Source organism: Stegostoma tigrinum, chromosome 12, assembly GCF_030684315.1.
Source record: "Stegostoma tigrinum isolate sSteTig4 chromosome 12, sSteTig4.hap1, whole genome shotgun sequence".
In the NCBI taxonomy this organism is placed as follows: domain Eukaryota; kingdom Metazoa; phylum Chordata; class Chondrichthyes; order Orectolobiformes; family Stegostomatidae; genus Stegostoma; species Stegostoma tigrinum.
The window spans coordinates 1,973,611-1,998,645 of NC_081365.1; the positions used below are offsets into that span (position 1 = coordinate 1,973,611).

Sequence of the window (25,035 nt, forward strand, 5' to 3'; positions counted from 1 at the left end):
AACCCTTCTGCAGGGTGAGTGTGGACACCAACACCCCTCCCCCCCCGACCCCCCCATCACAGCCTGAATGGTACCTCCAGCCCACACCCACCCATATCCAGCATTAACTCCTGTACCATTCCCTCTGTGTAAAACTTCCTGGTGCCTGTAGCCCAATGCCCCCTCACTGCCCCTGCCAAAATGGAAAAGGGGGTAGTAGAGAAACAGGAATGGCAGCATCTAGCTGGCTGACTTCCTCTACCCTCTGCACTTGGTTTTGACACAGGATGTTCACTCACACTCTCACTCACTCACAAACATTGTCATTCCCATTTTGTGCTTCTAATTGAGGAAGTTAGATGGTTTGTGTCAAAATCATGAGACTTTTACAATGTCTACAAACTTCAGCTTCTCCTCCAGGACAGATGTGTGAATCAGACTGAATTATAGACTATCCCTGGGGAAATGTAGGGTCAAAATTCAATCCTGATGACAACAAATCCTCTCCCTCTATGTTCCTCTGTCTCAACATGTTCCCGTTTCCCACCCCCCACCCCCCCTCCCATGTTCCACTCTAACCCCCACCATATTCCCCTCTCTCTACTCTCCCCCTGCCCACCATGTTCCCCTCTCTCCCCTATGGTGTTCCCCTTTCCCCACCCATCTTCACCTCTCCCCACCCCGGGTGTTCCCCTCTACCCCCCATCATGTTCCCCTCTCTCCCCCCCGTGTTCCCCTCTCTCGCCCCGCCATGGTGCTTGCCCCCACCCACCCATCTTCCCCTCTCCCCACACCCAGTGTTCCCCTCTCCTCACCATGTTCCCCTCTCCCACCCCCAGTGTTCCCCTCTCCCCACCCATGTTTGCCTCTCTTGCCATGTTGCTCAGTGCCCCCCAGTGTCACTGTTATCCCTGACTGGCCTGATGGAGCTGAGCTGGAAGCAGGAGGGAGGGATCTCAGAATGACTTTGGGAGCCTGGCCTTGAGGCTCAGACTGCCAGCCCGTGGTCACAGTGGGCTCCTCCCACAGAGACATGGTAGAACACGGCCTTGGTTCATTTTCTGGGCAGTGGCCTTGAGGATGGCTTGTTGGCAGACAGTGGAGACATGGGTAGTATCCAAGCACCCTGTCCCCTCCCAAAAACATTTGCATTGTCTGTGTGGATCCTGTACAGGATAGAGACACAGCACAGGGTCACGGAGACACCTCTCTCTCCCTCCCACTTCATCCACCCATCCTGGTGTGTGGTTACGTGGACCATGGCTAATGTTCCAGGCCAATTTGCAAGGGGGCAGTGCTTAGAAAGTATCCCCTGCACTTCCCATCTCTGCCCTTTCCATTTTACTGAGGGATAATATCAGACACAGAGATCTTGCGGTAACATTAACTGCGAAACCTCCAGAATGTTCCAGAATGATGGTATTGTTGCTATCTCATTTGGAACATTTTGGGGTGAGAAACAGAAAGAGAACACAAGGGAGAAAGAGAGATGTTTCTTCCACCATGAGCTCATATTTCAAACCAGGCTTTTCGATACAGTGGGTACAGATGGTGAGGTGCCACATTACGAGCCAAGCATTGGCCATCTGGCTATTAATGTTAGTGACACTGAACAATGGGCACAGGCTCGAGGGAAAAACTGGGGTGTGTGCGTGTGTGCATTTGTGTGTGTGTGTGCGTGTGTGCATTTGTGCGTGGGAGAAGGAGAGAGCGTGGGGTGGACAGAGAGAGTCGGGAGGGGATGCAGGTTGCTTGGGTCTAGAAAAAGGGGCGGGGTGGAGAGGAGGCAGACAGGAGGGGGTGTAGGGTGGTGGGGAGGAGAGATGGGTGTAGGGGTGTGGGGAGGAGAGGGGGCTGTAGGGGGGTGGGAAGGAGAGGGGTTGTGTAGGAGGGTGGGGAGGAGAGGAGGGTGTAGGGATGTGGGGAGGAGGTGGGGTGTAGGAGGGTGGGGAGGAAGGGTTGTGGGGAGGAGGGGGTGGGTGTGGAGGGGTGAGAGTAGGGGGGTGGGGAGGAGAGGGGGTGTAGGAGGGTGGGGGGGTGGGATTTGGGAATGGGGAGGGCGGAAAGGTGAATATTTTTGGATGAATCTCTAACTGAATCAGTGCAGGTGATGGTCAGTTCCTAAATGTTGGGCTGTTAGAGGTGGGGGGTGTGGGGGTGACGGTGTGGTGGAAGGGGGGATGGAAGGGGGGAAGGAAGGGTATGGTGGAATGGGTGGGGAGACTGTGGGAGGGGGCGGTGCAGAGGCGGGGACAATGGAAAGGAGGCATGAGGAAAGGTGTAGGGGAAGGGTTGGAGAGGGGGAGAAGGGGCATGCAGAGGAAGTGAATGGGGGGAGGTGTAGGGAGGCATGGGAAGGGAAGGGGAGGTGGTATGGGGGAGAGTACAGAGTGAGGTGTGGGGGAGGGTAGGGGGAGAACCAGTGGTGATGGGCTGGGGGAGCGAGTGGGGAGGGATTGGGTAGGGGATGTGGGGAGGTGTGTGGGGTGAGAGGTGTAGGGATGGGGGTTGCATCGGGATATGGGTGTGGTGAATGATTGGGGTGAAGTGTGTGGGGGTGAGGTGTAGAGGAGGGGAGTGTTGGGGTCAGGGACATAGGAGAAGGGGGTTGTGGAGGAGGGGGAGTGTGGAGGAGGGGAAGTGTGGGGGAAGGGGAGTGTGTGGGGGAGGGGGAGTGTGGGGGAGGGGGCGTGTGGGGGAAGGGGAGTGTGGGGGAGGGGGCGTGTGGGGGATTGCTATTTGAGAAAGTCCAGTTGAGAGCCAGTTTCTAAGAGCAGTTGGTCGAATCTCTGAGAAATGTCGGATACTCAGATGAAATATTCTTTTTTATCCTCTGCATTTGCCTGACTCCCCTCGGCGTTGATGATGGCTGTGTCAGCATCAGGCGCGTCCTCAGCTCCCTTCGCCTCATTGGTCAGATAGGTTCCTAGGACAACACAGGGATCTGATTTAGTGAGTTGGAATTGTGAGTGTGTTGTGTCAGTTTCCATAAGGACCATCTCAATTCAGCCACTGGGTACACAGCTCAGAGGAAATGCAGGGATTACACAGCGTAGACAACAGGCCCATTGCTTGGTGTTGGTAGTTACACTTTCTCCTGGATGGTGTCAAGCTTCTTGAATGTTGTTGGGGCTGCACCCATCCAGGCAAGTGGGGAGTATTCCCTCACACTCCTGACTTGTGCCTTGTAGATGGTGGAGAGGGGCTCTCTTTCCCAAACTCTCCTGACTTTGAACGTAGCTAGGAAATGGGGAGATCCCACATTCAACAGTTTACTTGGCCATTTCAGAGGGAAGGTAAGAGTTAGGTGTGTGGCTGTGGATCTGGAGTTACATGTACAAATTTCCTTTCCTTAAGGGCATTGGATGGAATGTAAATTCAATGAATAAACTCTGGAATTTAAATGCTAATCAAACAGTGACCATGAAACCACTGTAAATTGTTGGAAAAACCCATCTGGTTCATTAATGTCATTTATTGAAGTTTCATTAGGGGATTACTTTGGGAATAGTGATCACAATTCCTAAGTTTTAGAATACTGATGGACAAAGGTGAGAGTGGTCCTAAACGAAGAATCCTGAATTGGGGAAAGGCCAACGTCCCAAAATTCGGTTGGAGCTGGGAAATGTGGATTGGGAGCAGCTGTTTGAGGGTAAATCCACATTTGAAATGTGGGAGGCTTTTAAAGAGAGGTTGATTAACGCGCAGGACAGATATGTCCCTGTGAAAATGAGAGATAGAAAGGGCAAGATTAGGGAACCATGGATGACAGGTGAAATTGTGAGACGAGCAAAGAAGAAAAAGGAAGCGTACATAAGGTCTAGGTGACTGAAAACAGACGAAGCTTTGGAAGAATATCGGGAAAGCAGGACCAATCTGAAATGAGGAATTAAGAGGGTGAAAAGGGGTCACGAAATATCTTTAGCAAACAGGGTTAAGGAAAATCCCAAAGCCTTTTATTCGTACATAAGGCGCAAGAGGGTAACTAGAGAAAGGGTTGGCACGCTCAAGTACAAAGGAGGGGAGTTACGCAAGGAGTCAGCGAAAATATGTGAGACTTTTAATGAGTACTTTGCATCAGTATTCACCAAGGAGTGGGACATGATGGATGTTGAGGTCAGGGATAGATGTTTGATTACTCTATGTCAGGTCAGCATAAGGAGGGGGAGAAGTGTTGGGTATCCTAAAAGGCATTAGGGTGGACAAGTCCCCAGGTCCGGATGGGATCTATCCCAGGTTATTGAGGGACGCGAGAGGCGAGATAGCTGGGGCCTTAGCGGATATTTTTGCAGTGTCCTTGAGCACGGGTGAGGTCCCGGAGGACTGAAGAATTGCTCATGTTGTCCCCTTGTTTAAAAAGTGTAGAAGGATAATTCAGGAAATTACGGACCGGTGAGCCTGACGTCAGTGGTGGGGAAGCTGCTGGAGAAGATACGGAGGGATAGGATTTATTTACATTTGGAAGAAAATGGACTTATTAGTGATAGGCAGCATGGTTTTGTGCAGGGAAGGAAGTCTCTTACCAATTTGATAGAATTCTTTGAGGAAGTGAGAAAGTTGATAGATGAGGGAAGGGCTGTAGATGTCACATACATGGACTTCAGAAAGGCGTTTGATATTGTTCCCCATGGCAGGCTGATGGAGAAAGTGAAGTCACATGGGGTCCAGGGTGTACTAGCTAGATGGATAGAGAACTGGCTGGGCAACAGGAGACAGAGAGTTGTTGTGTAAGGGAGTTTCTCAAAATGGAGAACTGTGACTAGTGGTGACCTGTGACCAATTTTCTTTGTTCATTATACATGAGACTCCAGACCAACAGCAATGCTTGTGATTCGCGTTCAAGAGAAATGAGGTTCAGGAAGTGATGCTGATCTCCCAGTGGGGCCCACATCCCAGGAATGATTACACTGATAGAATAAAAGGTTCATCTGAATGACAATGTAGTTATCCAGATCACCAGAACTGAGATGAGCTTTTTAATTTAGACCATTAAATAAAGAAGAAAAATGTCAAAATGAATGTTTGTGAATGACATTATGTGGGACAGCAAATCATAACAGGCTCCCGTGTGAAGACCACAAAAACAAACAGTTAAGGTCAACATCGGCAATCACACACTGAGGGGAGAGGGGCTAGTACCATGGCAGAACACATCACCCTACCTTTATGTCGAGCCAGGTATCTCCCGAGAACGATCACCAAACACAGCGTGATGAAGACAACGACAGCCACAACTCCACCAATCACAGCGTGATCTGGACCAGACTGTCCGGCCAGGGCACTGGGATCTGGAGAAACACAAGCAGAGCAGCTCAGTGACAGGTCACAGGGCAGTCACTCACCAAGTCGCCCCCGAGTCATGTCTCACACATTGGGTTACAAAATCTCCACTCACCAGGCGTGAAAACCAACCAGCAATCAATACAAATATACTGTTGGACAAACCCAGACTTTACACAGGGACAGACCCGTTCCCCCACCGGTACTGCACCCCAGTGTTATACAGTGACAGACCTGTCCCCACTGGTACTGTACCCCAGTGTTATACAGTGACAGACCTGTCCCCACTGGTACTGTACCCCAGTGTTATACAGTGACAGACCCGTTCCCCCACCGGTACTGCACCCCAGTGTTATACAGAGACAAACCTGTCCCCCCACCGGTACTGTACCCCAGTGTTATACACTGACAGACCTGTCCCCACCGGTACTGTACCCCAGTGTTACACAGCGACAGACCTGTCCCCACCGGTACTGTACCCCAGTGTTATACAGTGACAGACCTGTCCCCACCGGTACTGCAGCCCAGTGTTACACACTGACAGTCCTGTCCCCACTGGTACTGTACCCCAGTGTTATACAGTGACAGTCCTGTCCCCACCGGTACTGTACCCCAGTGTTATACAGTGACAGTCCTGTCACCACCGGTACTGTACCCCAGTGTTATACAGTGACAGACCCGTTCCCCCACCGGTACTGTACCCCAGTGTTACACACTGACAGACCTGTCCCCACCAGTACTGTACCCCAGTGTTATACAGCGACAGACCTGTCCCCCACTGATACTGTACCCCAGTGTTATACAGAGACAGCCCCGTCCCCACCGGTACTGTACCCCAGTGTTACACAGTGACAGATCCGTCCCCACTGGTACTGTACCCCAGTGTTATACAGCGACAGACCTGTCCCCCACTGATACTGTACCCCAGTGTTATACAGAGACAGCCCTGTCCCCACCGGTACTGTACTCCAGTATTATATAGTGACAAACTTATCCCCACCGGTACTATATCCCAGTAAAATACAGAGACAAACCTGTCCCCCACTGATACTGTACCCCAGTGTTATACAGTGACAGACCTGTTCACCACTGGTACTGTACCCCAGTGTTGCAGAGTGACAGACCTGTCCCCACCAGTACTGTACCCCAGTGCTGTACAGTGATATCTATCTGTCACTGAATGCACTGATTCCAAATGGGGCTGAACCAATGTCCTGTACAGCCGCAACATGACCCTCCCAACTCCAGTACTCAATGCACTGGCCAATAAAGGTAAACATAGCAACCAATCTATTTTCAAGGAACAATGCAGCTGTACATCTTGGTCTCTCCGTTTGGCAACACTCCCCAGGGCCCATTTGCTTCATAAGTCCTGCTCTGATGTGCCTTACTAAGATGCGACTCCTCACATTTATCCAGATTAAACTCCCCTATCTGCATTCATTGGCCCATGATTCTTCTTCACTTTCCACTACATTACCATTAATGGCATTATCTTGGTGTTCTGGGGCATGAATCACACAAAGGTGGTCTGCAGGTCCCAGCAAGGCATCAAGGAGGTTAACAGGATGCTATCATTTATTGCAGGAGGAATTGAGCAAGAAAGTCAGGCTGTTCATTTACACACTGCATTGGTGAGACCTCATCTCAAATACCATGTGCACCTGTGGTTTCAGAGAAGCACAGAATCCCTACGGTGCAGAAAGAGACTATTTGAGCCATTGCGTCTGTGCTGACTCTCTGAAGGGTGAGCTGTGAGGAGGATGTAGAGATGTTGCAGTGTGATTAGGGCAGGCTGAGTGAATGGGCTTTTGCATGGCAGATGTAGTTGAATGTGGAGAAATATGAGATTATTCACTTTGGGAGCAAAATCAGGAAGGTGGGTTTTTATTATAATGGCAATAAACTGAAAGAGGGGAGTGTGCAGCAGGACCTGGGCATCCTTGTGCATCAGTCGCTGAAGGTAAGCATGCAGGTGCAGCAGGCAGTAAAGAAGGTAAATGGTATGTTGGCCTTCATTGTGAGAGGTTTCGAGTACAGGAGCAGGGATGTGTTGTTGCAGTTATACAGGGCCTCGGCAAGACCGCGCCTGGAATACTGTGTGCAGGTTTGGTCTCCTTTTCTGGGGAAGGATGCTCTTGTTATATAGAGGGAGTGCCTTGTTAGACTGATTTCTGGGCTGGCAGGACTTGCATATGAGGAGAGGTTGAGTTGGTTAGGATTATATTTACTAGTAGTTAGAAAGAATGAGGGCAGATCTTGCAGAAATCTGTGAAATTTAACAGGGCTAGACAGTGTAGATGAAGGACAGATGTTCCCAATGATGGGGGAGTCCAGAATCAGGGGTCACAGTCTCAAGAGGTAGGAACCAATTACCAGAATCTGTACTGAAAACAACAAATGCTGGAGATCACAGCGAGCCAGACATTATCCACAGAAAGAGAGAAGTTAGCATTTCCAGTCGAGACGAATTTGCAGAGGGGTCGTGTTCCCATGTACCTGCTGCCCTTGTCCTTCGAGATGGAAGTGGTTGTGGGTTTGGAAGGTGCTGTCTGAGGATCTGTGGTGAATTTCCGTGATGTATTTTGTCGAGTTGGAACAAGATCAGTGTGGATATCTGTTCTTTCTATCTGCACACAACAGTATCCTGTGTCTTCACATTCCATCACACTCAAGTGTTCTACACAGTTCTTGGCACAATCAGGATTCTTTAGCAATTGCTTTCTAATCACAGAATCGAACCCAATGGTGGGCAGTGTGTTTTGAATTTTACCAAAAGGGGCTGGTTGGGTGCTGTCAGTATGTTCCTTGCTGCAAAGACAACATATTTGGCATGATCCACCTATGGAACAGATAGCATATATGTGGCATCACACTGGCACTGAGACTCACCTGTTGTCTAACAGGCAGACATGTAAGCAGGACCATGTTAGTGGTAAGTGCCAAGTGAGTAACTATTGTCCAGCAACATTGTAAAGCAGCTCGCTTCACTTCTAAACATGGAGACAGCTGGCTCTCAGGGTAACCTGAAGTAGACCTGTCACTTTTCCAGCTCCTAAAGTGACCATAGCCCTATGGCCTTAGTGAGTCTGTGTGATATACAGGAGGCTATGACCTAATTAGGAGAACACTATGCTGCAGGTTGGCTTTGATGCTCCCTGTTTCAGCAGCAGGGGTACAGTGAACAAATGGCTTTGACCCTAGGGACATCGATAAGAAAGTCAGCCTCACAACAGGTGTGCCTTTTGCAATCTCAACAGAAAGGCAAACTCGGGGTAGCTTGTAGGAGAGAACCACACCCCCTCTCCGATCCCCTCCCCTGGGGGATTCCCCAGCTAGGCACATCAAGAAAATGAAGCAGCTTTGATATTCCAATTCCATCAGGAATTCGATTGGAGGATGGACCCCAGTAAGAAATTTCAGGGCATTCCTTGATCCAGCTTTTGTTTCAAGTACATCATTTACATTTTGGAAATATGAAAGAAAGAGCCCATTCTATTGGAGAACCCTTTCTCATAGAACTCAAAGACGTCTGTGAGATTTAACTGGTCCATTTGCCATGGCAACATCTTGACCAATCAGAATCCACTTGCAAACCAATCAGCACTCTCCTCTCATTTCGGATACTGGCGTTTTCCTGCTTTTCTGATAATTCTTGGAAATGGTTCTGTTGTGTACACAGCAAAGCGTATTTCTTATTGACGCAGTGAAGGTCTTGGGATGTTTTATCAAGTTAAAACTACTATAGCAATGCAAGTTGTTGTTGCAACACTATGCATCATGACAGTGCGCCCCACCAGGGCTGTGTACTTGATCTTCCAGATTGGATCTGGAACCAAACACAAAAATGAATAGGTCAGGCCTAGATTTGTTGGAATTTAGGAGAATGAGAGGTAATCTGATTGTTCAAGGGCTGGAGGAATAATCTCACAGCAAGGGATTGCATATTTCAGACAGAGTTGGGGAGGAATTTGTTCTCGCAGTGGATAATGAATCTGTGGGATTCTTTATTACAGAGAGCTGTTGAAGCTGGGTCATTAAATATATTCAAGGCTGAGATAGGTAATTAATCAGTAAGGGAATCACGACTTAGGAGAAAATGCAGGAAAGTAGAGTGGAGGATTATCAGATCAGCTTTTGAATATGTAATAACTCAGGAAGCTCGAATGGAATGGAAAATCATTTAGTGTGCAACACTGAAACAGAGCCTCTTCTCATAAGCTCGTCTTAGCCTGGGAATGTCAGTCCTTTATAGATATTTTCTAACCAACCTGTTCAGAAATGTTATTACTCACCTCTGGAACAGGTGGGGTATGAACCTCGGCCTCCTAGTTCAGAGGATGGGACACTACAACCAGGCTAGAAGAGCACCCTGGGTCTGTTTTTTAATATTCCCACCACCGAAATCATTGTGACTTTTTATTTACACCTTTTTTAAACTACTATCCACCCTGGGCCTACTTTACAAAGGGCTCAGGTGATGAATTCTATCTAGGGAGGCCTTTGTCTGTTACCAAGGGAACTCATATGCAATGAGTTATATAGGGAGATTAATTAGTGATTCCCCATGAACCTTGTAGTGGTTAGCCCAGAATGGCAGACTAGACTTGATGGGCTGAATGGCCTATTCATTCTCCTATATCTTATGAACTGTTATGGATTGGAGGATTTGAGCAGAATCCACAAATCGAGAGTGAGAGACCAGTTCCTTGAGTGGGGATGGTGGTGGAGGAGAGGGTGTGATTGACAACATAGGGACAGAATCTTAAAATGTGAGTTGGGCCATTCAGGGTTAATGTCTCCTCACAGAAAGGCGAGTGGGAATACGGAACTCTCTCCTGATGAGAAATTTGTTGAGAGCATGAGTGAATCAGACATTTCAAAATGGAAGATGAATAGATGCCTATGGGATTGAGGATTATGAATCATTCTGGGTAAATGGAATCATGATAGATGATGGTGTGAGAATGGTGGAACAGTTTCAAGTGGCCGAATATCTCCTCTCCTTCTTTCCCGAGAATGTAAATCTCAGAAGGGGTGGGGAACTCTTTGTAGATATGTACCAGCATGATGCTCCATCAGTGTCTGCCTCTCAGATGGTGTCCTGCCTCATGTACCTGTCACTGATCATTGGCAAGGGACAACACACCAATGTCACTCATTAAAGACTCAAACAGGCTGGCACCACTTCCAAATAGACACAGTGCCAGAACTAACCAGACAACAGTCACTGCCACTTTTCACTAATGCCAGCTGTGGGGCCTGATTATAACAGTGAGAGTAATGAGGTTATAGTCTGCTGGTAATAAATGAGCAGTCACCTTGTTCAATGTACCAGAATAAAGTGCCTGAGGCATAGGTCAAGGAGCTGAGAATCTTGAAATATGGATGCCACTGTGTAAGTGACACAATTAAAGTGTTTAGATATGAAGAAGAATGGTTTGCTTTTCATTGCAGGCGCACAGCAGCCAATGCTTGTTGGTGTGGTACTGATGAGAAGTAGAGACAAGGAAATTAACAGAGTGTCAGGAACAGCTCATGAAGCTTCCATTGCCCCGGCATGAGCTTATTTTTCTGTTTTTTAAAAATTTATTGATGGGATGAGGATGTTGCTCACTAGGTCAGCATTTATTGCTCATCCCTAATTGCCCAGGGGGCAGTTAAGAGTCAACCACATTGCTGTGGGTCTGAAGTCACATGTAGGTCAGACCAGGTAAGGATGGCAGTTTCCTTCCCTCAAAGATATTATCGATGCAGATGGGTTTTTTACAACAATCAATATGCTGGACCTATACACAATTTCAAAAGCTGTGGATGGTGTGAAATTTGGAAGCATTGTAAGTTGTAGGGAGGATTGTGTACAAATTCAAAAGATAAGCTGGTTGAGCAGGCAGATAGGTGGCAGATATAAGGCTTAGTGCAGGGAAGAGTGCGGTGATACACTGTGAGAAGGACAGAATGGAGAGACAAGGCAGCCTAAAGGGTGCTAACGGGGGAACAGGATCAGAGGGACCTGGAGGAACATGTCCACCATCAGTGAAGGCAGCAGGACAGGAGGGGGAGGGGAGCAGTTAATACAGTGCTCTGGGATTCTCCATTGGTCCAGTACCGACCATAACAATTTAGGAATGACCGGAGCTTGTTAGAGAGAGATCAGAAAAGATTCATCCGCCTTGTTGTAATGTGGAGGGAATTTAGTTACAAGGATAGCTTGGAGATGCTGGAGTTTATCTTCATATCATTGAATCATAGAATCCCAGAATCCCTACTGTCTGAAAACAGACCCTTTGGCGTAACGGGTCCACACCAACTCTCCAAACTGTATCTCATTTTCTTGGAAAGAGGAATGCTTGGGAGGAAATTTTATCAAGGTGTTTAAAATAGTAAGAGGTCTGGAGGGAGGACATTTGGAGAAATGGTCAAAACTGGCAAATAGATCAAAAACCAGATGACAGAGATTTAATGTCATTATTAAAAGAAGCAATGGTGACAGAAGTAAAGGAACTTTCCTACACAGTAACAAAGTGTGAAGCTGGATGAACACAGCAGGCCAAGCAGCATCTTAGGAGCACAAAAGCTGATGGTTTGAGCCTCAACCCTTCATCCAGCTCCACATTTTATTATCTTGGATTCTCCAGCATCTGCAGTTCCCATTATCACTTTCCTACACAGTATGTAGTTAGGGTCTGGAACGTATTGTCTGAGATTGTCGGGGGGAGGCAGGTTCACTCAAGGGGTTAGGGTCTGGAATGTACTGTCTGAGAGTGTGGGGGAGGCAGGTTCACTCGAGGGGTTAGGGTCTGGGATGTACTGTCTGAGAGTGTGGGGGAGGCAGGTTCACTCAAGGGGTTAGGGTCTGGGATGTACTGTCTGAGCGTATGGGGGAGGCAGGTTCACTCGAGGGGTTAGGGTCTGGAATGTACTGTCTGAGAGTGTGGGGGGGGAGGCAGGCTCACTCGAGGCGTTAGGGTCTGGAACGTACTGTCTGAGAGTGTGGGGGAGGCAGGTTCACTCGAGTGGTAAACCCTCAATGCTGTAAGGGAGGGAATTGCAGGGTTTTGACCCAGTGACAATGAAGGAACGGCGATATATTTCTTAGTCAGGATGTGGTGGGTGGCTGAGATGGGAGCTTGCAGGGGATGGTGTTCCCATGTGTCTGCTGCCATTGGCGTTCTCAATGGAAGAATTCACAGGATTGGAATTTTAAAAATTAATGCCTTCAAGCAATTTTATGTAGATTTGTGGGCATTGAAGGGTGTGGGTAAAGGTAAGTTGGTGGCATTAAGGAATGTAGGGAAATGTTGCGATTTTGGATTTGAGATATATGGAGAGGTGGGGAGAAATTGAGGGACACAGAAGTGTTGGGTCAATGGGATTAAATTTGTTTAAAGGGGCTTACAAATTTGCAAGTAGACAGCCGACAGGTCAAGCGGGATTTCCAAATCATTGAAGTCAATAAGGAAATGGACGTAACAATGTGGAATGAAGATCAGACTGACAGACTGTGATGAATGCTGGAGTGAATCTCCGTGGGGATTCTCTCTGATCCTGGTGTGCCCATTACATTTATCATTAATGCACAGTACTCTTTCCCAGCTCTGACTGATGGAAATATTATTACAGCTGACTCATGAATATTCTAGTGGATAGGATAAAGACAAATTTGAAAGAATGTATTTTTATACTCCCAGAGACAGAGTGTTGTATTAGTAATCTCAGGCTGAAGTGGGAGCAGCTGTTCCTGGGGGTCAACTCACAAACTGTATTACAATCATTCTTCTGATGTGTTCCCCTCCCAAGACACTCCTTCTCTAACATATTACTGTTCTCCTTCTATATCTATATCCTTGTGAATCTCTCCTCTCAATAAGCATGCAGAGCACTGTAGTGTTTAAACTCTCTGTCAAAGTCCTGCAGACTTCCTAAACTGTCACCATGGATATCCAAATCAGAGCCAGACCGAACTTAGCAAGTTGTAAATAAGGATACAATTCGACCAATTAGTTGTCAGAGAATCCCAGAATGTGACTGAGGAACACCAGGATTGGAAAATACAGGAGGACCAGGAACCATCCAGCTCACTGGTCTCACTGAGAGGGAGACAAAGCTGGGCAGAAGGTGGGGATCATCATTACCAGGTCCTCCTCAGCACTCACTAGGTCAACAATTGCTGGATCCCACATGCTTTTTTATGTAAGTCATTAATGTCAGTTGTACTTGTGTGCATCATTGCTAACTTGAGAACTGTGAGGAAAAAAAAGAACAGGTTTTGATCAAACTCTCCATTTTTCCCTCATCAGGACATTTTGCAAGAATATAAATTGCAGGAGAAACCAACATTTGTACTGATTTCTTGGCAAGTGGACTCTGATCAGTAGAGGCATTGCCTTGGAGGTGCACCCATTTATATTGATTGACAGTTATCAGCCAAGTTTTGGTTAAATTTTAATAGCTAACTCATTAACAATGCCTTTGCCAATCTGAGTCTACTCACCAGCTAATCAATAGTTTAACAGTGGCCGAATCCCTGGTCTAGATGAATGGTATCCCAGGCTGCTGTGGGGAACAAGAGAGAAAATCACCGGGGCTCACCCCTAAACGGTTCATTCCTCTCTGGCCACAGGCGAGGTGCCAGAGGACTGGAGGGTGGCTAATGTGGTTCCCCTTTTTGAGAAGGGTGGTTGAGATTGAACCAGGGAATTACAGACCAATGAGTCTCACATCAGTGATCAGGAAACTATTGGAAAAAATTCTGAAGGAGAGAATCAATCTCCATTTGGAGAGATAAGGTTTGCTCAGGGATAGTCTGCATGGCTTTGTCGGTGGGAGGTCTGGTTGAATTTTGAGGAGCTGGCCAGCAAAACCTTTGACAATCCCCAGATGGGAGACTGATAGAGAAGGTAAAAGCACGTGGGATCCTGGGTAACTTGGCGTGTTGGTTCCAAAACCGGCTGAGTGACAGGAGACAGAGGGTGATGCTAGAAGCTGTTTGTGTGACCGGAGACTGTGTCCAACGGCATACCACAGTGATTAGTGCTGGGGCCCCTTATTATTCGAGATATCTGTAAACCATGAAGATGAAAGTATGGGGAGATGATAAGTACAAAGACACATAGATTGACTGGGTAATTAAAACGAGGAAGGTCTTAAATTACAAGAAGATATAAACAGATTAGTCAGATCAGTGGCAGATGGAATTTAACTGTGATAAGTGTGAGGTGATGCACTTTCAGTAACTAACAAGGCAAGGGAGTACTCAATGAATGGCAGGACACTAGGAAGCTCAGAGGAACATTAGGATCTTGGGGAGATTGTCCCTAAGACATGATGGATTAATAGTGGGGTAAGAAGGCATGAGAGACACTTGCCTTTACCAGCTGTGGTATTGATGGTAAGAAAGGTGGCAGGGACGGGGGTGGGGGGGGTGGTGGTGGTGGTGGAAATGGCAAGAGCAGGGAGGTTATATTGGAACTATAGGCCAAAGCTGGCGTACTGTGTGCACTGTGGTCACTGTAGGAAGAATGTGATTGCCCTGGAGGGGGTGAAGAGGAGTTTCAACCAGGATGTTGCCTGGGATGGAGCAGCTGAGTGATGAAGAGAGACTGAAAAGATTTTCTGATGAAGGGTCTAGGCCCGAAACGTCAGCTTTTGTGCTCCTGAGATGCTGCTGGGCCTGCTGTGTTCATCCAGCCTCACATTTTATTATCTGATGACAGGGAGGCATCATTTTAAGGTGAAACGCAGGAGGTTTAGAGGGAATTTAAGGAAAACCCTCAACACGCAGAGGGTGGAGTGTGTCTGGAATGCACTGCTTAGGACGGTACCTATGGTGGGTCCCTGAAACTAGAAATGTTGCAATCTTCAAGGTGACAGCCCAAATGCAGCAAGGTGGGACCTCACTTACTCAGCTGCCTCCGACTCCAGCTCCTCATCATTTCTGAAGCTTCTGACCAACAGATGCTCCCTTGGGTCGTTCCCAGACAATCCGTCACCATTCTAGGTAACATCATCAGTGAGCCTCCGACGAAGCGCTGGTGTTATGTCCCGCTTTCTATTTATCTGGTTAGGTTTCCTTGGGTTGGTGATGTCATTTCCTGCGTTGGTGATGTCATTTCCTGTTCTTTGTCTCAGAGGATGCTCCCTTGAGGAACCTGCCAAGTTTCTCCCAGGCAGATGGTGACCCAGTACCACCCGGCTTTTACCATTAACCACTTACATAGCCAATGCCAATTAGTCAATTCTTTCCCTCTTTGCCAACCAGAGACACTGCAACCTGCCTGTACACTCCATCAAAGGCCAGCAGTAACAGGGAGATTGTGGCACTCGGCGAGCCAGTAATCCAGTGCCCAGGTTCAATCCTACCACAGTGACATTGAAACTCCATTATTAAAGCTGAGATTGAAATCCTGTGTCAGTGATGGTGAGTAAGGGACAGTCACTGACTGTTCTAAAAGCCTGTTCACCAATTATTGTCCTTTGGGGAAAGAAATCTGCTGTCTCACCTGGCCTGGCCGACATGTGACTCCAGACTCACAACAACCTGGATAACAACTGCCTTCGAAAACGGCAATGGAAGGCACTCCAAGGGCAGTGAGGCATGAGCAACAAATATCAACAAATATCAACGTGCAATGCTTACATCCTGTAAAACAATAAAGAATTATTCTGACATTCCCCTGTAACTCCATGTGGTCAATTTGTTTGAATAGTTTCTCGATCCAGTTGCTCCATGCACTTCTGATTACAATCAGTTTCTGTGACATTCCTGACAATGGGGACAGACCCTCACCCCCCTCTCCTCCCCACACAATGGAGATTAACCTCCACATGCTGCAGTTTACCTTCTAAAATCAAGCATTACCGCTGCCTTCCCAAATCCCCAGGTGGGATCAAATCGAGATGTTTAAAATGATAGTTTTCGATAAGGTGATCTCATTCAATCAGATTTCCTGAAATGTCATCCTTATTTAATAACAGTCTTTTCCTTGTGTCTTATCCTTAAGGATCCTCAATTGGATTTTGTTTGATTATCTTGATATTTGCACAGTTGCTGCAAGATGTGAAAACTATCGAGGCTTTCCCTATGACACTGTTTGCTTCTGTTTCCAGACTGTCAATGCTGCTGATGAAAAGCCATTTGCCTTTTAACACCATCACCGATTTCATTTCTCCCTGAAGTCAATCTGTGTTACTGCTGGAAACCAATTTCATGGCCACAGAGTTCAGAGGTGAGGAGGTAATGAGAATTTATTCAAAACGTGTTTGAGGAGGACACTAATAGAAGAGTTTCCAGTGCTCCACCACAGCCGGACAGTAAAACTGTAGGGGGCGGGGGCGGTGGAATGTACTTGGTTGGTACTTGGGCTCTGAGGAGACATAGAGCATAGAACATTACAGCACAGTACAGGCCCTTCGGCCCTCGATGTTGTGCCGACCCGTCATACCGATCTCAAGCCCATCTAACCTACACTATTCCACGTACGTCCATATGCTTATCCAACGACGACTTAAATGTACCTACAGTTGGCGAATCTACTACCGTTGCAGGTAAAGCGTTCCATTCCCTTACTACTCTGAGTAAAGAAACTACCTCTGACATCTGTCCTATATCTTCCACCCCTCAATTTAAAGCTATGCCCCCTCGTGCTCGCTGTCACCATCCTTGGAAAAAGGCTCTCCCTATCCACCCTATCTAACCCTCTGATTATTTTATATGTTTCAATTAAGTCACCTCTCAACCTTCTTCTCTCAAATGAAAACAACCTCAAGTCCCTCAGCCTTTCCTCGTAAGACCTTCCCTCCATACCAGGCAACATCCTAGTAAATATCCTCTGCACCCTTTCCAAAGCTTCCACATCCTTCTTATAATGTGGTGACCAGAACTGTACACAATACTCCAAGTGCGGCCGCACCAGAGTTTTGTACAGCTTCACCATAGCCTCTTGGTTCCGGAACTCAATCCCTCTTGTAATAAAAGCTAAAACACTGTATGCCTTCTTAACAACCCTGTCAACCTGGGTGGCAACTTTCAAGGATCTGTGTACATGGACACCGAGATCTCTCTGCTCATCTACACTACTAAGAATCTTACCATTAGCCCTGTACTTTGCCTTCTGGTTACTCCTGCCAAAGTGCATCACCTCACACTTGTCTGCATTAAACTCCATTTGCCACCTCTCAGCCCAGCTCTGCAGCTTATCTATGTCTCTCTGCAACCTACAGCATCCTTCGTCACTATCCACAACTCCACCGACCTTAGTGTCGTCTACAAATTTACAAACCCATCCTTCTACGCCCTCTTCCAGGTCATTTATAAAAATGACAAACAGCAGTGGACCCAACACTGACCCTTGCGGTACACCACTAGTAACTGGTCTCCAGGATGAACATTTCCCATCAACTACCACCCTCTGTCTTCTTTCAGCAAGCCAATTTCCGATCCAAACTGCTGTATCTCCCACAATTCCATTCCTCCGCATTTTGTACAATAGCCTACTGTGGGGAACCTTATCGAACGCCTTGCTGAAATCCATTTACACCACATCAACCGGTTTACTCTCATCTACCTGTTTGGTCACCTTCTCAAAGAACTCAATAAGGTTTTGAGGCACGACTTTCCCTTCACAAAACCGTGCTGACTATCCCTAATCAATTTATTCTTTTCTAGATGATTATAAATCCTATCCCTTATAACCTTTTCCAACACTTTACCAACAACTGAGGTAAGGCTCACTGGTCTATAATTACCACGGTTGCCTCCACTCCCCTTCTGGAACAGGGGAACCACATTTGCTGGAGATATTGAGAAAGTATCCCATGCAATAGAAGGGCTGAAAGCAGGTTCGTTCAGGAAAGGGAAGATGATCATGCCTGGTTTGTCAGGGACAGAGGATCAGCAATGAGGATGTGTACAGAGGAGGGTGGTTAGACGAATGCACCTCTGAGAAATGAGGAGTTGGTGAAGGTCATGTTAATGCAGAGATGGTGGCAGTTTACAGGAGAAACTTGGAGACATGAAGCTGAACTGAAGACAGTGGGGTTAGTTACAGGCTGCTTTAGGAAGGAGCTAGCATGGACACAAGGGGCCAAAGGGTTTCTTCTGTGAAGGGGGTGGGGGTGGGCATTGTTGTTCATGAGAGCTACCCCACCCCTGGTCATTAGCTGGTTTCATGAAGATCACAGCTTAAACCAGCATCGCCCTCCCCCAAGTTCAGCCCAAACCCCCCAGGACTCAGTCCCAGTGATGGATTTTGTGCACATGCAGTGTTTACTGTAGCCCTGCAATGTGATTGTGTTCATGATTGCATGATGGCTATTTCGCTGCTGAGTGACTCTGGGTTACAGCTGAGCTGCTGTTCATTCTGTGAACACCTGTGGAGGTGGTGCTTGGTGACAATTGGGGGATTACAAGGTCCTGAACCAGCTGTGATCAAACAGGGAGAGGTGTGCTCTGGTACCTCTCCCAGTTCTTCCTGTGGGGTATCCTTGCTTTCCCACCAGCCTGAGTCACCCGCCTGCATCCCCACAATTGCCCCTAGCAATGACCATCTTCAAGGGAGAGAGATCCAGAATTATTCCATCCCGAATGAGTCATACCAGCATCAAAACTGAATTGATACAGTGCTGCATAACAGACTTGTGAGGAAAGCACTGGAGTGTCAGGGTGCAGAGGTTATGCAGCAGCTGTACAAAACCCCGGGTGGTGTACTGCAGGTGGACCTGGGCACTACACCTTAGGAAGGATAGATTGGCCTTGGAGGGAGTACAACGTAGGTTTACAACAATGATACAAGGGCTTCAGAGGTTATGAAGAGATATTAATTAGGCTTGTTTTCTCTAGAAGATAGAATATTAAGGAGTTAGCTGATCAAAGTCTTCAAGATATTAACAGGAGAAGATAGTGTTGATAAAGGTAAACTATTTCCAATGATGATGGATTCTAGAACTTCGGGGTATAGACTGAGAGTTAGGGCCAGACCGTTCAGGAGAGATGTTGGAAAACATTTCTACGCACAAAGGATGGGAGAGGTTTGGAACACTTTTGCACTGGCAGTGGGCGCGAGATCAGTTGTTCGTTTGAAATCTTTTGTTAAGCAAAGAGATTAAGGGATATTGACCAAAGACAAGTATATGGTGTAAAGTCACAGATCAGCCATGACTTCACTGAATGATGTGGAGGAGCTGGTGTTGGACTGGAGTGGACAAGGTCAGAAGTCATACAACTGCAGGTTACAGTCCAACAGGTTTATTTGTAAACACAAGCTTTCGGAGCATAGCCCTTTGTCAGGTGGATGATGGAATAGGTCTGAGAGGTTGAATGGTCTATTCCTGCTTCTGTATTCCAAAAGATATAGTTCATGGTATGAAAGGGACAGTAGCAACATAGATACAACACTGCTGCATAATAAGAATCAAACTTTGCAAATGACACTGACCTTGGACAAATTGTAAACTGTGAAGAGGACAGAGCGAAACTCCAAAAAAGGACATTAACAAGTTGGTGGAATGGGGGATACACAGCAGAGAAGTGAGAGGTGGTGCATTTTGGTAGGAAGAACTTTGAAAGACAATATAATTCTAAATGATATGATTCTAAATATGATTCTAAAGGGGCTGCAGGATTTCAGGGACCTGGGTGTTTACGTGCACAGATCATTGAAGGTAGCAGGACAGTTGGAGACAGCAGTAAACAAAGCATACAGTGTCCTCAGCTTTATTAAAGAGCTATAGAGTACAAGAGCAAAAAAGGTGATGTTGAATTTGCACAAGACCCTTGTTAGACCTCAGTTAGTGTACAGTTGTGGGTACCACATGACAGGAAAGATATGAATGCATTGGAGAGAGTGCAGAACTGATTCACGAGAATGTTCCAGGGATGAGAAACTTCAGTGATGAGGATAGAATGAACAAAATGAGACTGTTCTCCTTGAAAAGAAGGTTGAGAGGAGATTTCAGAGACATTTCTAAAATTGCAAGCAGGAAGGATGGAGTAGATAGTGCTCAGGAATAAGGGGGAATAGATTTAAAGTGATGTGCTAATGAAGTGTGGGTGATCTGAGAAGACTATTTGTGACCCAGTAGGTAGTTAGGGTCTGGAATGCTCTGCTCGGAAATGTGGTGGAGCCAGGTTCAATGGGGAAAAGACAGGAGATTGACAGAGGAGATAGAACCTGTACAAGGATCAGAGGCTGAATGGCCTTTTTGCACCAATGCTAACTCTGTTTCTCTGACCACATATACTGGTAGAGCCAGAGTTTCTCCAGCACCTTCTGTTTTTTTATAGCCCATTTCAACAGCTAAGGAGGAGCAGCTGAACTGAACATTGTTAGCCGTTTTAGAAAAAGCCTACAACATAGAAAGTTGATCTTGGAATAGGTACTAATAATGAGAGCCTGGGGCTGAAGGTGGAATGTTTCTGGGAGGGAGAAGAACTTGGAATGCGGGGAATGATGAGAGAAGAGAGACTGATTGAGGTCAGAGGCTGACAATGTGGATGATAAATGATTGGACACAGGACATGGCTTTCAATCCACGTTTAGGCAAAGAACATAATGTTTTAAGGTAAATAATCTGAGGATGAAAAAGCCTTGTCAATAACATGTCTAGGTTCTCTCCGAATTTAAGAGACTTGGGAACAGGACTGAGTACAGTAGCCACTGGGAAAGTTTCACAACAAAATTCAGTTGAACACTCCAGACTGGGTCAAGAATTTGAGAAGACAAGAACACGAGGAAAGAAGTGGAAGACAGAGGAAGAAGATAGAAGAAGCAGCTCTTTGCGTACATCAGCTGTACTAACTCATTTGGACAAGTCCTTGCCGCTTATCACTGTTTTATGTTTCTGCCCACGTAGGATCACAGAATCATAGAATCTCTACAGTGGAAACAGGCCATTTAGCCTGAGTCTACTCTGACCTTCTGGAGAAAATCCCACCCAGACTCATTCCCCTACCCCATCCCTGTAACCCTGCATTTCCCATGGCTAACCCACCTAACCTGCACTTCCCTGAATACTATGGGCAATTTCACACTGCCTGTGCTATACTTCAGCTGAGACTGATTAAGCTCAAAAGTCCAACATATCAGTCCGACTTAATCCTGACTGATTAGAAAGTGAAAATTCTCAAATAGCTTTCAAGATTAGAAAAAATTCAAAGCTGTCCTCATAATGTACTGCACCACAGCAGAAATGGTAACACATCTTCTGGGTGTGATTTAAACAGACCTCAGTATAACTGAAACATGACTGAAGTGACTTGCTGTTCCATTCCCTGGTTAATGTTGCATTTTAACCAGGGATCTTGTACCTGTAGCTGTTGAAGATGTTCTGAACCTGGACTCCCATACACCTTTGCTCATTTCCTGTTCTGAGTGACTCAGTCTCATGTCTTTCTCGGTGGAAATGAGGTGACCTATCAGTTGCCCAGATTTCATTAAAAATTAAAAATTCACTTCATTCTGTCAGTGTGACTTCGCAACTCTCTGCTTCAATTGTTACAGCCTACTGGGCCTCCGACATCCTCTCATCAACAGCTAATATTAGAGCTCTAGGTGCAAGCCAAAAACAGTTGCATCTGACTTATCTGCTCTCTGATCTGTAACTTTGTTTAAGTTCTGTCTGTTTGGACTCACCTCATTTGCAATCTGTATATTGTGGCTTTATCTCTACTCATGTAGAATAATGAGTAAACTCCTGTTGTTAGCTCAGAGGGCCTGGTTAAACTGGCTCCTTTATAAAGCACATACAGAGCTTTACGTGCATCTCAGGGAAAGGTATCCGTTAGGGAAAAGATACTTACTAAACGAACTTTGTTGCAAACAAACAAGGGGCTGGGTGAATGAAGAAGAGGAGCCAGCTTGCCCCCCCTCACCTGGGAGCTTAATAATTTTGGGTTATTCTGCCTGAAACTGTACACCAGCCCCCTGCAGTCCTCTGATGTTGCTAACAGATAGCCATTGGGCCTTATAGACCTTGAGTAGGGCTGCAACAGACATCTTGTCAAAGCATTTCATTTGTACTCGTCAGAACATTTCATAAGAATACCAAAGTAAAGGCAAAACACCATGAACACTGTCTGGGGACAATACTGGATGTTTGACAGAGGCATTGCCATGGAGAATGCACCCATTGAATGATGACTGATACTTAACTACCAGGCTTTGTTTATATTTTAAACAAGGCTCATTGCCTCTGATTGGTCAAGTGTCTCAGGGCATATACTGGGTAATCAGCACTCTCCCATCATCCAGTATTAATGTGACTTTCCCTTTACTGTAGTCGTCTTGCAAATCATCCTGATCGATGTGAATGTGCACATTTCACTGTCCTTCTGTACTTTGTAATTAAATACACATGACAATAACCCTAATTCTAATTCTGAGTCAAAAAGCCTTGACAAACTATATCCGTTACAGCAATACTCAGATTTGTAAAGGATATAATTCATTTGTTCTTCACTCCTGTCATGCCTGAATGGTTTATTGGTTTGTACTTTTAACAAGCTTGATTCTTTTAACATCCTGAATTTGTTTGTTTATTCTGTTGTTCTATATTTGCATGTTTCTAATCTGATTACTTAGTCTCGATGTGATGTTTTCTTCCCCACCAGTCTGAGCTACCCAGGAATGCAGCCTTTGAGCCACAGACATGCTTGTTGAATAAAGCCAAGTCCTGGTATTGTGCCCCTGGAGTGCTGGGGAAGCGAGAGGCCATGTACTGGTATTGAGTAGGCTCACAGTCAATCTGTGGCCAAACTCAGTTTCCCCCTCCCCTGGCCTGATTTCCCACTTACAGCCATAAAGATTAAACATACTCAGACTGAAAATCATTAACTGAGCCTATTGTGGGGGAGCCCACACTTTCACCAGGCTTTTTGTTAACAAGTGCTTGTTAACTTCTCTTCACAATAAGCCTGGCCGCTTCCTCCCTGTTCCCTGATCACTCTTGCTCCTCACTACCTACACTATCAATTCCATTTGAAACTTCCCTGACCTTTGATAGTCCACTGATTAGATCCTCATTCTGTAATTGTGATCCACAGCCTTTGTGTCAGGGCCTAGTTTGGATACACAGTTCCTGACTGTGTTACTTAATACATTGACAAATGTCCTGACTAATTAAGGCACTAACTGTGCTCTGACCGAGCACATGCCCACTGTCCGGGCACTCAGTCTCCCACCATCTGGCCTGCGACCCATTGGGACAAGACTTTTCTCTGGAATTCTGTGTGACAGAATGAGGTTCAGGAACATCCCATTGGTTGTATTACAGAGCAGAAAGCCTGACTCACACATGACTGGAGCTGATAAAAATGGCGAAATTGCAGCCTACAACAATTGGCTGTCATTAAGGTTCGCTGTTAGAATGTGTTCAGCATTTCTCTCACTCTAATTCAACAGCCTTCACAGATGGAACAAAATCAACATGTAATTAAACAGAATATAAAACAGCAATGTTTACTATATCTAAACAGGAAAATTAAAGAAAAGTGTTACCCAATGCCCGGGAGGAATTCTGGGACAGTGAATGCTGTTCATTGAATTGCACTGTATCACTACGTTGTACCTGATCTGATTGAGGTATTCACACAGCTGAACAGCACACACACTGACCCTCACTGGGGTACAGGGTGCCACACACACACACTGACCCTCACTGGGGTACAGGGTGCCACACACACACACTGACCCTCACTGGGGTACAGGGTGCCACACACACACACTGACCCTCACTGGGGTACAGGGTGCCACACACACACACACTGACCCTCACTGGGGTACAGGGTGCCACACACACACACACTGACCCTCACTGGGGTACAGGGTGCCACACACACACACTGACCCTCACTGGGGTACAGGGTGCCACACACACACACTGACCCTCACTGGGGTACAGGGTGCCACACACACACACTGACCCTCACTGGGGTACAGGGTGCCACACACACACACACACTGACCCTCACTGGGGTACAGGGTGCCACACACACACACACACACACTGACCCTCACTGGGGTACAGGGTGCCACACACACACACACACACACTGACCCTCACTGGGGTACAGGGTGCCACACACACACACACACACACTGACCCTCACTGGGGTACAGGGTGCCCCACACACACACACACACACACTGACCCTCACTGTGGTACAGGGTGCCACACACACACACACTGACCCTCACTGGGGTACAGGGTGCCACACACACACACACTGACCCTCACTGGGGTACAGGGTGCCACACACACACACACTGACCCTCACTGGGGTACAGGGTGCCACACACACACACACTGACCCTCACTGGGGTACAGGGTGCCACACACACACACACTGACCCTCACTGGGGTACAGGGTGCCACACACACACACACTGACCCTCACTGGGGTACAGGGTGCCACACACACACACACTGACCCTCACTGGGGTACAGGGTGCCACACACACACTGACCCTCACTGGGGTACGGGGTCCCACACAAACACTGACCCTCACTGGGGTACAGGGTGCCACACACACACTGACCCTCACTGGGGTACGGGGTCCCACACACGCACTGACCCTCACTGGGGTACGGGGTCCCACACAAACACTGACCCTCACTGGGGTACAGGGTCCCACATACGCACTGACCCTCACTGGGGTACAGGGTGCCACACACACACTGACCCTCACTGGGGTACAGGGTCCCACACACACACACTGACCCTCACTGGGGTACAGGGTCCCACACACACACTGACCCTCACTGGGGTACAGGGTCCCA

At 47.0% G+C, this 25,035-nt stretch overlaps 1 protein-coding gene across 2 annotated transcripts in view; it reads right to left on the minus strand.

Moving 5' to 3' along the window:
- Nucleotides 1-2,022: 2,022 nt before the first annotated feature.
- The window catches only part of cadm2b (cell adhesion molecule 2b), an 881,902-nt gene continuing 858,889 nt past the window's right edge, over nt 2,023-25,035 (minus strand). For both annotated transcript variants that reach the window (XM_059650079.1, XM_059650078.1), the window contains 2 exons: nt 5,142-5,267; nt 2,023-2,905 (listed from right to left, as the gene is read on the minus strand). In XM_059650079.1, coding sequence (XP_059506062.1) covers nt 2,787-2,905; nt 5,142-5,267 — 245 coding nt within the window. In that variant the 3' untranslated portion in view covers nt 2,023-2,786. The remainder of the gene's footprint in view (nt 2,906-5,141; nt 5,268-25,035) is intronic.